Below are 14,505 nucleotides of genomic sequence, written 5' to 3' on the forward strand. Positions count from 1 at the left end.
AATGTTGTCGTGGAAAGATCGTTTCATTGTCAATGCGCCAAAATCCATATATGTAATTCAACTAATACATAGATTGGAAGGGTTGGACGAGGGGAATTTAGAGTTTTAGCTGTTCGTTAAGCTCAGCCTTATGTTTATGTTTATGTTTAGTATATTTTAATATTATTTAAATTCCAGAGCCAACCTGTGCGCTCTTAGCATAATCTATATGCGATGTATGTACAATGCGTGTAATGGTAAAATAAAAATAAACATGAAGTAAACATGCAACAATACGCATATGCATTACGATAAAGCAAGATGGGGCTGTTTAAGTATCGGTGTTGGCGCAGGAGAAGCTGTTGCTGTTGGAGTTCTTGTTGATAGCAGTGCCGGAAGCATACAAGCCAAGAACGCACAGCGCCAAACCGAAACAGGCAATGCCGATGTTGAGGATGCTCAGGAAGATTTTGCGGGGGGTGGAGAACCACTCGCCGCGATTGAGGTGGAGCCAGTAGATACCGGAGAGACCGTAGCTGAACCAGGAAGCGAAAAGAGCACTGATCAAACCATTCAGGTCGCTGAAGACAGGAATGGCCTCAGAGATGATCCACGCAACGACCCAGCAAGCCACACCAAGACCAATCCAGAGACCGACGGAACGTTTGTTGCGTTGATGCATCAGATCCGACTTGGAACAGAGGCGGAAGTAGATGTACTTCAAGCCGATGTGGCCGTTGACGACACCGGCGCCGACAATGGTGGGGATAGCAATGCCGTAGGCAACCTTGCTCATCAGAGGGCCCGCGGACGTGAGGGCAGGGGAATGCACGTCAGTGCCAACGTAGAAGTAAATCACAACGGCGGCGGTCAGGTAGAGGGAGATCTCGAAGCCCTGGAGCATGAACAGGGACTTCTTGAAATCCTGGGGCGACTCCATCTCGGCAATCAAACCGAAGAAAGCGACGTGGGCACAGTAAGCGAAGACGATGTTGGAAACAGCCTGGAATGCAGTGTACAGGTTGGTCTCGACGGTGGCGTGGATGACACGACCGGGGTGACTTTCGACACCCACGGAAACCATAGTGATCACGACAGCGCACAAGATGCTGAGGAATGACGCAAATGAGATCCAAGTCATACCCTTCATCGTACGGGGGATGGAGAGGGCGATGGAGAGAACCATACCGACGACACTGAAGACAATGGAGCAGGTGCCGTGGTTGGTGACAGTGTTCATCATGACGCGGAAGGTGAGGATGTGGCTGCCCATGACGAAGATACAGAACAGGAACTGGCCAGTACCGAAAAGCTCACGGCCGAACTTGCCTAGCAAGATCTCACCGGCATCACCCAGGTTTTGGATGTGAGGGTACCGTTCACGGAAGAGGCCAATGTTGTAGCCAGTGTATGTTGCGAGAGCTCCGAGGCCGATAATGAGGATGACACCAGGGACGAGACCCAGGGTAGCTACGGCTGCGGGCAGTGACAACACACCCAGTGAGACTGACTCACAAATCATGAGCAATCCACATTGCCTGGAGACACCTTACGTTAGCATAATCGATCAAGAGACTCTGTTCCCGATGATACATACCACCACTTCAAGGTTTTATACTTGATCTCAGCGTACTCCTCGTTGCCAAAGGCATCGTGGACCTCACCAGCCTTGAGCTGGCCCTCCTCTTCGAATTGTGGCACATCCTTCCGTTCAGCGATCTTATCCTGCTCATAAGAAGGTGGTGCTGTATTGACCTCCATTCTGTGTAGTTGAAAATCAGAGGAGTGAGAAAGTGTTGAAGAAGATGGGTACAAAAGATGAGTTGTAAGATCCCACGAGGAAAGAACAAACAGAAGTGGGAAATTTGGCCATCTTATTGTTTCCCCGATTTTCGATTTTCTCGCGTGCCAAACTTGGAATTTGCCCCATAGGACGGAATGGAAAGTTCCACAGAAATTCGATGCAACCTGATCAATTCACCAATGACCGTTTCAGTTCGGTCCGAATCCGGAGACCTGGCCACCGATTGACCAATCTTAGTGTCCGGGTTGCCTTGCTGACTCATTGAGATTGGTGATAGAAATCGATCGTGAAAAGCTAATACTGCCCCAGTCCACCCCCAGTCCCACCTGGGCACCGGGTACTACATCGTAGCCTACAATTGCCTGATCGTTGACACATAGTTACAGTGTCGATCGCCATTCCCGTTTTAAAGTTTATTATTTGTTGGGGAAACTTGTAGATTTGTGTAGATATGTACCCAGCTAAGTGTTGCGAAATTGTAGGTTGTGGCTTTTATTTTTATATTGAATAACCTTTTTTTTTCGGGAGATCATTTTCTTCGCAGGGACTCGGGTTCATTCCGGCTGCTCACCTAATGAATTTACCTCACCGGGTGGCGACTCAAAAGCGCCCCACCCAAAACTACGGAGGAGAGGGCCAACTCCGGCGTCTCCAATTTGTGGATTCGAATTATGTAGGCTAGTTATGCCCCGACATCTCAACCCCGAGTCTAATACTTTCATCCACGGCGGTTGATGCCACATCAACCTCTACATCTCTTCTAATTCGCCTATTTATCCCCAGATTATAGATTTCAAAGTATTAGTATCCTGTCTAAGAAGTGAAGTTCCACTTCTAAACAGACCGAGCTTTTGAGTTTTTGGTCTTGTAATAACATAAAAGATAAGCTTAATTCTGATAAGCAACGTGACTGCCAGATTGATAATCATATGAAAAACACCGATTAGAGCTCCTAGGACGTATAGGCTTAGTTTTAGACCAGGATATTGACCTTGCTTCCATCCAGACGTGGTCTACCATCTCTTCGAGGAGCGTTCAGCCGAGGTATCAGTTATTGGTACAAGGATAATTTCGTCCTTGGAGCTGACCTCGGAAACTTTGAACCACCACGACCTCGCTGTACATACATAGCGAGGATTTCATAAAGAGCGATACGGATGAATCGGAAAGCAAGCTCTGGGAAAAATCTAGTAGGCGTGGCGAACACAACTGGGCAGGCCCCAGATTCATTGTTTGTTCCCGAGATCGGCCGGTCCCCCGGGGGCAGTGAAAGCTTAGTAATATCCGTGCAGATGCGTACCTGTCGTTCTTGGACTAGTGAGGCGAAGAATATTATTTGACCCAATATGGTTTAGCGCTTATTCTTTGTCAGCAACCCCATGGCAAGTAAACGGCGAGCCATGAACGAGACGGGGTCTGACGAAGCTACTTGTGGACTTTGAACTATAATCTCGACATACGATAAAGGGTCATTATATACCGCGTCGGCTACTCTGCTCATCGCTATATGGCATGACTCCTCAGCCACCACCTATCAACCCTTCATCATGGCAGCCGTTGCCACAGCCTCTATCGGATATAGAGCTGGAGGGCGTACTGGATGCAAATGAACCAACCCAATGGATGCAAGAAGGTCATTATTTTGATACAAATCCTGACTACGAATTGCAACCATTTCCCTCGGACATCAGTGATCTGGAATGGGCGCAGTGGACAAATTCTGAGTCACACGTCATACCAACCGCCGATGCACAACCTGGACATCAAGATCATGAAGACTTGAAGGCTTTTGAATTTGTGCCTTTAGCAACAGAATATGTTGGCCCGTCCTTGCCGCAATCAAGTCTTACCAATGTCTCACAGTGGCTTGACGGGGCATATCGTCCTCCTGTATCATGTTCCTATTGTCGCAAGCATCGGCTGCAATGTTTGATACTTCGCACTACGCCTGCCAATCCGAATCCCAAAAATGCGTGCTCAAGCTGCGTAGCCCTTTTTCGCGAATGCAGCTTAGCAAAGGGTGAAAAACGGCTCCCGTCGGGTTTTGAAACTATCTCTCCGGTCTTAGGTCATCTCCACGGTGTGCCGGAAGATGTAAACCCATTGTCCGCTCCCACTATAGAAAATACCGATGAACGAAAGGAACCCAAACAGTTTCTCAGAAAAGGGGCTAGAGTTCTCCGCGAGTGGTTCTATCAAAATCAAGAATATCCTTATCCAACAGATGCAAAAAAGAATCAGATGGCCAACGAGACTGGCTTTTCCCAAAAGCGCATATCAATGTGGTTTGCAAACGCCCGCCGACGTCAAAAGCAAAAGATTCAGACTGCGGGACTTTCTTCAACATCCCGTACTCGCTCAGGCTCCCCCATGGTCACCAGCACGCTATCTTCCCTAACTCCCATGGAGCGATGGCAGGCTTCCCCGCCAGACGATGAACCTGTTCCAGAAGCGGCCATTCAAAATGCCATTGCCTCTGGATCGATAGAGTTGGACGATAGCATTGACCCGTTCCAGCTCGATGAGTCTACCATGGATTTCTTCAATTTCGACCAGACATCGTCACACCTGGCATCCTCAGTATCGAGTATTGGGAGCAAGGCATCTGAGACCTCCGATAGCACTTCTTCAGCATGGAGCTACCATTCCTCAGCAGACACGAGTCTGCCATTCCCACTGCTCCCCAAACAAACTAAACCCAAACGCATTCGAGGACGGCAACGACCAGCTGTAGACCATAATTACCAGTGCACATTCTGTACGCAGTCTTTCAAGAAGAAACACGATTGGGCCCGCCACGAGAAAAGCGTCCATCTCACCCTGGACTCCTGGGTCTGCACTCCAAATCTCAACGACGTCCAACAAGCGTTCGAACTGCAGTTGTCTGAATGCCCCCTCTGCGACGTCCTTTCCCCAACGCCCGCCCATTGGGAAGAGCATGAATTCCAAGTATGCGCCCAGAAGCCTGCCACAGAGCGTTCATTCAGTCGAAAGGATTATCTATGGCAGCATCTGCGCAAATTCCACGGTTGCACGAAAGTCCCCGTGGCTGACCTCGAAGCCTGGCACGGATCGGGCGCCAATGTCGAAAGCCGATGTGGATTCTGTGGATGTCCACTATCTACCTGGTCAGTTCGAGCAGAGCATCTGGCTGGTCATTTCAAGAAAGGGTCTCGTATGGATCAATGGGAAGGTGATTGGGGTTTGGATGCATCTGCCTTGAGTGTTTTACGCAACGCTATCCCACCGTCTCACCGGGCCGTTGTAAATATGCCTGCTTAACGATTCAAAGTTATATACGAATAATGAAATAATGATCACATAATACATGCCATTGAAATACTCCTATAACGCTGATCGTTAACGAAGCTACATACCCAAGCTACCCTAGTATGCCGTGGTCTGCCATTCGCGATTGTACCAAGTCCCCATGCCCAAAATAAACAACAGAAGACTACCATCCCTCACGATATCCCTGACAAGCTGTACTACCATTCCCATACCACCAGACTTCCCACCAAGCAACACCTTACCCCCAGTCAACAGCAACTCTCCGGTCACAAAAATCGCAAAGGGGTTTTGTGCCGTCGCAGGTTTTGGCGGGGGACTACCGAACAACGCAACCGAAGTCCCAATAATGAAGAGCAGGTAAACAGCAACCGCTAAAGCAAACACGGTATGCAGTGTCTTCCAAATCTGAGCACGCTTCTGCTCCGCCTCTGTTGGTGGCGTCGCTCCACCCAGCATGTTGGCAATGAAAGGCGGCACGCCGAGCATTGTTGCGATAGCAGCGGGAGAGAATCCAGGTGCCGGTTGATTGCCTACGCCAGCTGCAGGTGCTCCCGGTGGGGCATTAGGATCACCACCGGGTATAGCACCCATGAGAGAGTTCAGGAGTTTGATGGTGGGGTCTTCGGCGTCATTGGGCGGCTGGCCCTGTCCTTGGTCCTGTGCGGATTGTCTCAACATCGCGCGGAAGGCTTCTTGCTGGGCCTGGAGGCTATTTGGAGCTTGTGGGTCGGGTTGCACGCCCTGGCCTGGTTCCGGTGCGGATTGTCGGAGCATAGAGAAGAACGCTTCCTGCTGGGCGCGGATCGCTTCTGGTGATTGCATGTCTGGTTGGGGCGAAGGTGAGGGTCGGAACTGGGGGGTTTGCGGTCCTGGGGAGGGAGATGCGGAGATTGCACGCTGAGGTTGAGGGGATGGGGAGGCTTCTTCGCGCTCTGTTGTAGTTGACTTCGGTTAGCATTGTATGTACTGGCGTGGACGATAAGGTAGCATCTCTGCTTTGCTATCGGGAGCTCATTGGTTGAAAGCCGGGGATTCAGATTTCATTTCTTACCAGCTTGTGGCGTGCGTCCACTTAGACTGGTGATTTTGTCCAGGCGCGCGGAGCCTCCTTCCTTGATCTTTGCCTCGCGGCGCTCGCGGCGCACTCGGGCGGATCGCTGTGCTGGTGATTCGTCTGCCATCGTTGCGGGATCTTCAAGAAAAGAGATCAAAGTTGCTAAAAATTCGGAAACAACGAGATGGGTGTGCTAGATAGTAGTGATCATAAGTGGGATGTCATCTGGCGAAGGTGGCCGATCTGGATGTTTGCCGATCGGCCCTGTGTAGTCCCGTGGCGATAAAGAACACCAGCCACAACACTTCCTCTATAAGAATCAACGGCCACGCCTGGATATCTCTTTAAATCATTCAACTTGTCAAGTACTGCTTTCTTTCAAGCTGTATTCCGCTACTGGATTTAATGATCACTCTACTGGGGTATCAGGTTAAGGCTACATCAAGCATGACACGAAACTTTGCTAGATGTAGTAGGTAGTATATCTCAGTTGGAATGCAGTTGAAATCCAAGGGAAACATTACAACATGATTTGGGTATGTTCTTTTAACCTGTACTTATACGGACGTCTCTAATCAATGACAAAAGTCCTGCACGAGCTGAGTAAACACCTTCTCAAACTGCTGAAGACTCTCAACTTCGACCCATTCCTCCTTAGCGTGAAGGCCCTCTCCTGCCGGGCCATACACAATGGATGGGATACCAACAGCGCCGAGCAAGGCCGCATCGGTCCAAAATGGGCCAGCCTTGATAGCGGGTTTACTCCCCAGCACGGCAGAGGCACAAGCAACCGCCTTCTGCACGAACGGATGATCAGCTGCCACCTTCTGTGTAGGGCGTGACATCGTAATACGCGGCTCGGCATATTTGAAACGAGGCTTCTGCTCAGCGATTTCCTTCAGTAGTGTGCTGATGTCTCCTAGAATGGACGCTTCCGTTTGAGCTGGGACAGTGCGGAATTCGACTGTGATAGTACACTTGTCTGGATAGGATGAAGGTTCTTCACCACCCCGAATCAAGCCACAGTGTAGCGAACCCTGTCCCAGGAGATCATCCACTGGCAGTTGGGATTGGTACTTCTCCAAAGCCTGTAAGAAGGATCCGGCATACAAGATAGCATCTTCTCCTGATACAGGGTCGGACCCGTGCGCAGCAACTCCTAGGATATCAACTTCCACCCACATGAATCCTTTGTGGGCAGTAAATATCGCAGCTTGGGTTGGCTCGGGAAGTACAGCAGCATCGGCACGCCAGCCAGTCTCAATAACATCCTGAGTTCCCTGTGAGGCATCCTCTTCGTCTGATACTGCAGCCACAATAACATCGCCACGAAGCACGCGGCCGCTGGCTTTAGTTGCTGCAAGGGCAGCTAACCCTGCAGCCAATCCCCCCTTCATATCGAGGCAGCCCCGGCCAAAGATAACCTCTTTGCCATTCTTGGTTCCAATTGACCCGGATAGGGGATCTGTCTCGTAGCTAGAGAGACTGACGGTGTCTGTGTGGCCGTTGAACATGAGAGACTTGCCACCTCCGCTACCTCGTAAGACTCCCACAAGAGATGGTCGTCCAGCAACCTTTTCAATCCAGTGATACTCGATGTCTCGATGGGCAAACCAGGCTGCGAGATAGTTTGCGATTTTGGTCTCACCAACTCCGTCTGTTACAGACAAGGTTGGGTTGGAAGAGTTGATTTGAGTGAGAGTTTGAGTTAACCCCACGACATCTTCAACAGAGACATCTTCTGGGACTGGGTACTCGCGCGCACCTTCAGTGCTGAGAAGAATGACCACAGAATCCTTGTTCAGAAGTGACGTAGCCTCCTTTGATGTAGCCAGCTGTCGCAGTGCGGCCAACGATGCACCTCCACATGGCCCAGCTGCCACAGACTTGGAAGTCAGATACTGCACAGCGCAGTGGCTCTCATAAGATGAGACGGTGACGCAGGCATCAACCAGACGCTGCATATCGGCCCAGGCAGTAGAAGAGACAGTACCGCAGTCCATACCATCCATGATCGTGGAAGAAGTTTGAACAGTAACCGGCTTTCCAGCAGCCAAGCTAGAAGATAGACAAGCAGCCGTGTCAGGCTCAACAGCAACTACAGACATAGGGGTGCTCTGCGACTTGCAATGCTTTGCGACCGCATGCGCAAGGCTGCCCACACCAGTAGGGGTAATCATCAGACTACCTGATAGACCAAGCTGGGCAAGTTCATTCTGGACTTCGTGCATCATAGTAGAATATCCCTCCACGATCCACGTAGGCACATCCTCATACCCCTCAAACGCCGTATCCTGAATGAGAAGTACACCCTGTCCCACACGCGTCTCATCCACAGCCTCCTGCACGGCATGATCATAGTCACCCTGAACAACAACCAACCGAGCCCCTTCCCCGGCGATAAGATCCCGAGTCCACTGGTTCAAAGACCGAGGAACGAAGATCCGCGCTTCTATACCAAGGAGCCGGGCCATGAACGCAACTGCCCGTCCATGGTTTCCCATCGAGGCTGTCGTCAAGACAATCGAGGCTTCCTTTGCTCTACTTGAGATTTCATCGAGCGAGACTGTAGAGGATAGGCCGAGTTGCGCGGCAATTGCTCGGAAACAGCCCCATGATGCGCCTAAGACTTTGAATGATGGTAGGCCGAACCGGTTGCTCTCGTCTTTTACGAGAACGTGGCCAACGCCCAGCTCAGTTGCGAGCTCTGGGAGCTGGACTAGTGGAGTTGGAGCATAGTTGGGGAAGGATTGATGGAATTCTGTTAGGCCTTCGATTTGCGGGGAGGCACTGCGCTCATTTGCTGCCGCGAGGTTGAAGTAGATCGACCTTCGTGATGACATGTTGGTGTGTGTTCGCATATAACTGATCAGTGCGCAATGCAGATACTTTATTTATTTCTGTGCCATTTCCGGTAACTTGGGCCTTCTAAAGACATCGCGCCTTCTGACGACATGTCGGACTCCGCCTTCTCATGACATCAACTACAACGAATTTGTGGAATTTAGGGGATTTTTTTAAGATTTTAAGATTTTCAGATTTAAGATTTTTATTCTGTGCGTTCTACTTGACAGGATTATCTCTCTTGGGTTTGGCACTAGCGCTTCTATACAGTTTGGTAGAAATGTACAACAGGCATATTTGAGGTTTCTTATTTCCACGTACTTCTCTTGTCTGAAAACTTGTATTATCAAATAACATATTCGAATCTAGGTCTGATTTAATGCCATTACAACTAAAAATGCCGATTACTTTTTCCCTTCAGCCTCTAGCCTGAATTGATCGTAGTGGACAACAGCTTCGAGAAGAGTTTGCGTACCCAGAGCACTGCCACTGTTAGGTTCTGAAAAAATCTCCAAAGAAACGAGAGGGACTTACCAATCTTGCGGACTGCAATATTCAGTCGGATGGTGGCTCACACCATCGCGGCAAGGGACAAAGATCATGGCAGAGGGGCAGTGTTTGCTAGTATAAACAGTATCATGACCCGCACCACTGGTCATGAGCATCGATTTTTCACGCCCAACCAGCTGATCCGCCGCAGCCTGGATAGACGCCACGCAGTTGTCGTCAAACTTGACAGCTGGCGAGTCCGTATCCAACGTCCAGTCAAAGGATACACCCTTGCCATCTTGCGATGCAATCGCTTCAAACGCCTTGAGACATTCGTCCTGAACGGCGTGTACCACACTATCCCGCGGGTGTCGGATATCAAGAGTAAAAGTCACTTGCGATGAGACGGTGTTCGTAGACGCGTTCGAGGGAACTCTAATAATACCAGTCGAGGCCAGCGCATCGTGTCGCTTAGCGATATCATGTGAAGCGGCAATCATCCTAGATGATGCAAGCAATGGATCCTGACGAGCACTAAAAGGTGTCGTTCCGGTGTGAGCATCTTTCCCGTGAACGATCATAGTCAACCATCTGTATCCCTGGGCACCCCGAACGATACCAATTGATCGGTTATTTTCTGGGAGAATCGGGCCCTGTTCGATGTGCAGCTCGAAATGAGCTCCCAGGGGGTATCCAGTTGCTGGATCACTAGAACAAGCAATGTCGCCCAGATATCCGTGTCTTTCAAGCTCGGATCGGAGAGTCACACTCGGATCGTGAATATCGCGCAGGCCCCAAGCTTCTTGAATTGGGATGGCTCCAGCCCAGACTCCCGAGGAACACATTGATTTGGGGAATCGGGCACCTTCCTCACTGTTAATTCGTGGTTAGTACCAATCCCAAATGGCACGATACAACAAATTCTGATGCTTACTTGGTCCAGTTGACCACTCCGACATCATAGTTAGTCTGGAATCCACTTTCCTTCATCGTCCGAAGGATCTCAAGTGCAGCCATGACACCGACAATACCATCATACCGACCACCCCGGGGCTGAGTGTCGAGATGACTTCCCATTGCGATCATTGGAGCAGCCGAGTTCAACCGGCCTGATTTCCGCGCAAACATGTTTCCCATCTTATCTACAGAAAGAGAGCAGCCCAGCTTCTGGACTTCGGCGGCGAACCACCGACGAACACGGGCATCATCATCATTGAGGGTCAGACGAGCCATCCCTGTATCTGTTGGGTTTCTGTGATAGCGTTAGATTGTTTTCAATGGTTTTTTGCGATATTAGTACATACTCGCCATAGCGATGTTCAGCACCCCATTCACAAGTCTCGTGTAACGTGTTCCATAAGCGCTCCGAATTGATCTTGAGACCCGATGGTGCTTGTAGTCGGGTGGCAGTAGAGAATCGCCGGGCATTGGAATGAAGAGCGCGTGTTACGCCTTTTGTGCCGTACATTTTGCAAATAAAGTGACACTGGCCAAACAACTGGTCTTCTGACAGAACCTATGTAATTTCAAGCAGACCGCGGAAGGTGAAGGGTTGGAATATTAAAGGGCTTTATTGGGTTAAAAATCGTCTGAAGGTCGTCTGAGACTACTCACCAATCTATGACTGACAGCGCCTTCTCGCAACAGATGTGGATACAGTCGCAGGAATTATCGAACCTGCTAACCGTATATTTTGGCTAGATAATCAAATAATTGTCAGGTAATGTCTGAAAAGACCTACAGCTATTCGTTATAAGGTCAACGGCTCATTGCGGGGACGCCTTCCCGCAACATCTGCGAACCCTAAATCTCTTACCGAAACTACACACCTATCAACCCTACAAGAGGTTGGAAATACAACACGTCAAAAATGCACGCAGATGGAGCACTTGTTGAAGCTTTGTTCAAGCAAGATTCTAAAAACTAGTTCTCATAATATCAGTACTTCTGTGGATGTGGACTCACTGCACCTCCCGGCTATATAACCTAATACATTGACCAGCCACCACTTGCACAAATAACCTGGCCCGATACCCATGAGGCATCGGGTCCTGCCAACCACCCCACAATGCTCGCAATCTCCTCCGTTGTGCCAAGTCGCTGCTCGAGAGGCGTTGTCATCTTCTGCATGTCGACAATTTCCTTAGGAATGTTGTCCAGCATATCGCTAGGTACAGGTCCTGGCGCCACAGCATTGACTGTCGTGCCATTCCCACCCAGCTCGCTAGCCCAGCTACGCGTGAAACTTTCGACAGCGGCCTTGGACGCGCTGTAAAGGCTGACGTCTTTGAAGCCGGCACGCGCTCCCACGGAGCTTAAGTTGATAATACGGCCCTTGGGAGCTAGGTACGGAACCACAGCTTGCGTCATGAGCATAGAACCACGCACGTTGAGGTTGAAAACATTATTGTAATCCTCAAGCATTACGCTCTGCATATTTTTTACCGTCTCGGTGGCGGCATTATTCACCAAAATGTGGATTTGAAGGTCATCGCTGCCAAAGTAAGCCTTGAGCTGCGAAATGACCTCCTGGGCGCCCATGATCGTTGACAGGTCAGCCTGACAAGCCCATGTGATCGGCTTGTGAGGGAGTTGGCTGATCTTAGCCCTAAGCTCCTCGACAAGTAATTTACTATTGTCTGAGACGTAGGTGATACACACCTAGTTCTCGTTAGTCTTTAAGTTCTCGTTTTCCAAAAATACCAAAGAAAGAATGACTGCATTACAGCAAATTATTTCTTACATTCGCACCACGGCGGGCAAGCTCCCATGCAATGCCGGCACCAATACCACGTGATGACCCCGTTACTATCGCTAGCTTGCTTGGGAGAGGCAGCGCGAACTGACTTTCAAAGTCCCCCATTGTGTCGGACGTTAGGGATGATGCTAGTTTACGAATAAAAGTAATTCGTACTGAGGTCTATTGTTCCTTTAAATTTCTCTCATGAGCGTGAAAAGGGAGGGATATCAAATTGAGATTTTTTTTCAAAGGGACTACGACCGGGGCCCTAGCATTCTTATACTCAGTTCATCTCTTTGTTTGCTCAATGACGTCGTAGAATTGGGGCTCGGTGATAGGGCGTTAACGCCGGGATTGACGCCAAAGGCGGTTGGAGGGGAGGTTACGTGACGGGGCATTGGTGCACCAAACCGGAAAAGGCAATTGACAGGTCCGTTTACACAAACTAAACGTCAAATCCAAAGCGCACTATGTATATTAGAAAATAGAGAGATCTTAGTATCCCCTTTCTATCCCCTTTCTCTTCCTCGTTCCTCTTAGGGACCGCCCTTCTTGTTGCTTACTAAGTTCGTTATAGTTAGATGTTAACTGTCTTCAGCTTCAGTACTCCACCCAATGGTCCGTTCAACCACTCAAACTATTTGAAACAGAAGATTCAACGAACATGGCCAACGACTACATCGAACAAGATACCAAGGCAAAATAGACCGGCCCGTCCCCGCGATCGACTTGACCGAATAAATTAAAACAAGACACGCAGTCCTCGAAGCACCCGGAAACAACGACCTAGCTGCGTTCGATTCTTTAATGTCAAATTTTGGTTTGCAGCGGTTCCAGCTTAATAATGCTCCAGATCGTCCGCCTGTCTGAAAGTCATGCGATCCACGCGTTAGTACGCTGTTAGCCTAGGTATATGAACGACAGACAAGGGTAGCTGCATGATAGATTTGGCGCTTGTGCAGTTTTAGATGGACCACACGGGATAGGTTTGCCGCGAAAGTACTTTTTTTTCTCAACAGGTTGTACGTCCAGGCCCTTTTCCTAGTGTGTAATTGGAATTTGGATGTTTGTTTTGTTGGGGCGATGTCGAACAAATCATGGAGTTAGTGCGGCCTTTTCTCGGGCTTCTTTCACGCTCTACGGAGTACGGAGGGACTTGTCCCACAATAATCGTTGTTATCGAAAATTCCATTGTGCTCATTGGGCAGTTTGAACTTTTTCCCCGCTACAATTCAACGATTGTACTATGGTCAATAGTACAAATACAGCTTGATACCCCGTCGGATCGCCCGGTGTAGTGTACATGGTCTTGGGGGTTCGGGCTGCATCACCTCTCTTTTTTATTTTGTTGGGAAACGAGTGGGAAAGGGTGGACCGACATGATTTTTTTTTTTTTTTTTTAGCAAAGCAGCTAAAAGCTAGAGCAGTGTGTTCATTTCGTATTCCACTGATCTTCAAGGCGCAGTAGTAATGTACCATGGAGGGGCGAAGATCCCGCCGTCAAACGTACGATGCATACTACATCGTAAGGCTTGATACCACCTAACTGGTACTAAGAGATAGGATCAACTCAACATTAGACTATTTTAGATTCAAGGATCATTTCGAATTGTTTCCACTAATGCAAATTTTAGAACTGAACAGAAGTACAAAGTACGTATTGTACTTAAGCCCCCCTTTTCGTCCCACAATCAGTTTTGCTCCCCACAATACAATTCAGCATACAAAGCTTTGCTATTTAACATTTGAGAATGATAACACATAAAAAATAATATAATAATAATAAAAAACAACCTGAGAACTAAATTAAAACATATTGCAAATACAGAGCCTCGTGACCTAACAGTGTAACAGTGGGACCTACCCATGTGGCTTTGATATTTGAACATCAAGTATTATCCCTTTGATTACTTCTACAGTGCCAAAGTTTGAGACGACTACCTAGGTATGATCAACAGATCAACAGCGCCAATAGCGCAAACGCAAAAACACGGTTTATGTAGCTTTACTCATTCTGGACACCACATTCTCCAGGCCCGAGGTCGGCGATCTGGTCTCATGATGAGCCTCTATGATGGCGAACCTTGGAAGTTATATGGGGGATATTCGGTCGGAAAATCCTTTGACATCATAAAATCATATTATGACATATCAAAGTGAAAGTAACCTCGGGAGTGATAACATAGAATGATCTGGGGGGAAGAAAACAATCTATAACGGGTATGTACGGAGGCCTCAAATATTCGAATGCGGCATACGGAGGTCTGGCTTAGTTCGGGAATGACTGGATACGCTTGTATTGAA

The 14,505-nt window shown here is 48.9% G+C and overlaps 6 protein-coding genes across 6 annotated transcripts; 1 reads left to right on the forward strand and 5 right to left on the reverse strand.

Moving 5' to 3' along the window:
* Positions 1-310: 310 nt before the first annotated feature.
* N7537_007963 (Amino acid transporter transmembrane) lies at positions 311-1,740 on the reverse strand (the record flags this gene model as incomplete). The annotated part of the gene is made up of 2 exons (XM_056899018.1): positions 311-1,517; positions 1,577-1,740. 2 exons carry the CDS (start codon positions 1,738-1,740, stop codon positions 311-313), a joined length of 1,371 nt encoding a protein of 456 aa, XP_056751094.1.
* Positions 1,741-3,295: 1,555 nt separating this feature from the next.
* On the forward strand, positions 3,296-5,065 carry N7537_007964 (uncharacterized protein; the record flags this gene model as incomplete). Its single annotated transcript, XM_056899019.1, has 1 exon — positions 3,296-5,065. The coding sequence occupies one exon, from the start codon at positions 3,296-3,298 to the stop codon at positions 5,063-5,065; it is 1,770 nt and encodes a 589-aa protein (XP_056751095.1).
* Positions 5,066-5,170: 105 nt separating this feature from the next.
* N7537_007965 (uncharacterized protein) lies at positions 5,171-6,282 on the reverse strand (the record flags this gene model as incomplete). The annotated part of the gene is made up of 2 exons (XM_056899020.1): positions 6,126-6,282; positions 5,171-6,006 (listed from the first exon to the last, which is right to left on the reverse strand). The coding sequence occupies exons 1-2, from the start codon at positions 6,253-6,255 to the stop codon at positions 5,171-5,173; spliced, it is 966 nt and encodes a 321-aa protein (XP_056751096.1). The 5' UTR covers positions 6,256-6,282.
* A 421-nt stretch (positions 6,283-6,703) lies between these two features.
* Positions 6,704-8,971, reverse strand: N7537_007966 (putative diaminopropionate ammonia-lyase; the record flags this gene model as incomplete). The annotated part of the gene is made up of 1 exon (XM_056899021.1): positions 6,704-8,971. One exon carries the CDS (start codon positions 8,969-8,971, stop codon positions 6,704-6,706), a length of 2,268 nt encoding a protein of 755 aa, XP_056751097.1.
* A 405-nt stretch (positions 8,972-9,376) lies between these two features.
* N7537_007967 (M20 family metallo-hydrolase) lies at positions 9,377-10,929 on the reverse strand (the record flags this gene model as incomplete). Its single annotated transcript, XM_056899022.1, has 4 exons — positions 9,377-9,455; positions 9,507-10,334; positions 10,396-10,713; positions 10,766-10,929. The coding sequence occupies 4 exons, from the start codon at positions 10,927-10,929 to the stop codon at positions 9,377-9,379; spliced, it is 1,389 nt and encodes a 462-aa protein (XP_056751098.1).
* A 518-nt stretch (positions 10,930-11,447) lies between these two features.
* On the reverse strand, positions 11,448-12,324 carry N7537_007968 (SDR family NAD(P)-dependent oxidoreductase; the record flags this gene model as incomplete). The annotated part of the gene is made up of 2 exons (XM_056899023.1): positions 11,448-12,122; positions 12,205-12,324. 2 exons carry the CDS (start codon positions 12,322-12,324, stop codon positions 11,448-11,450), a joined length of 795 nt encoding a protein of 264 aa, XP_056751099.1.
* Positions 12,325-14,505: the final 2,181 nt, after the last annotated feature.

The sequence above is a fragment of the Penicillium hordei genome (assembly GCF_028827395.1).
Source record: "Penicillium hordei strain IBT 12815 chromosome Unknown utg000004l_segment0_segment0, whole genome shotgun sequence".
Classification (NCBI taxonomy): domain Eukaryota; kingdom Fungi; phylum Ascomycota; class Eurotiomycetes; order Eurotiales; family Aspergillaceae; genus Penicillium; species Penicillium hordei.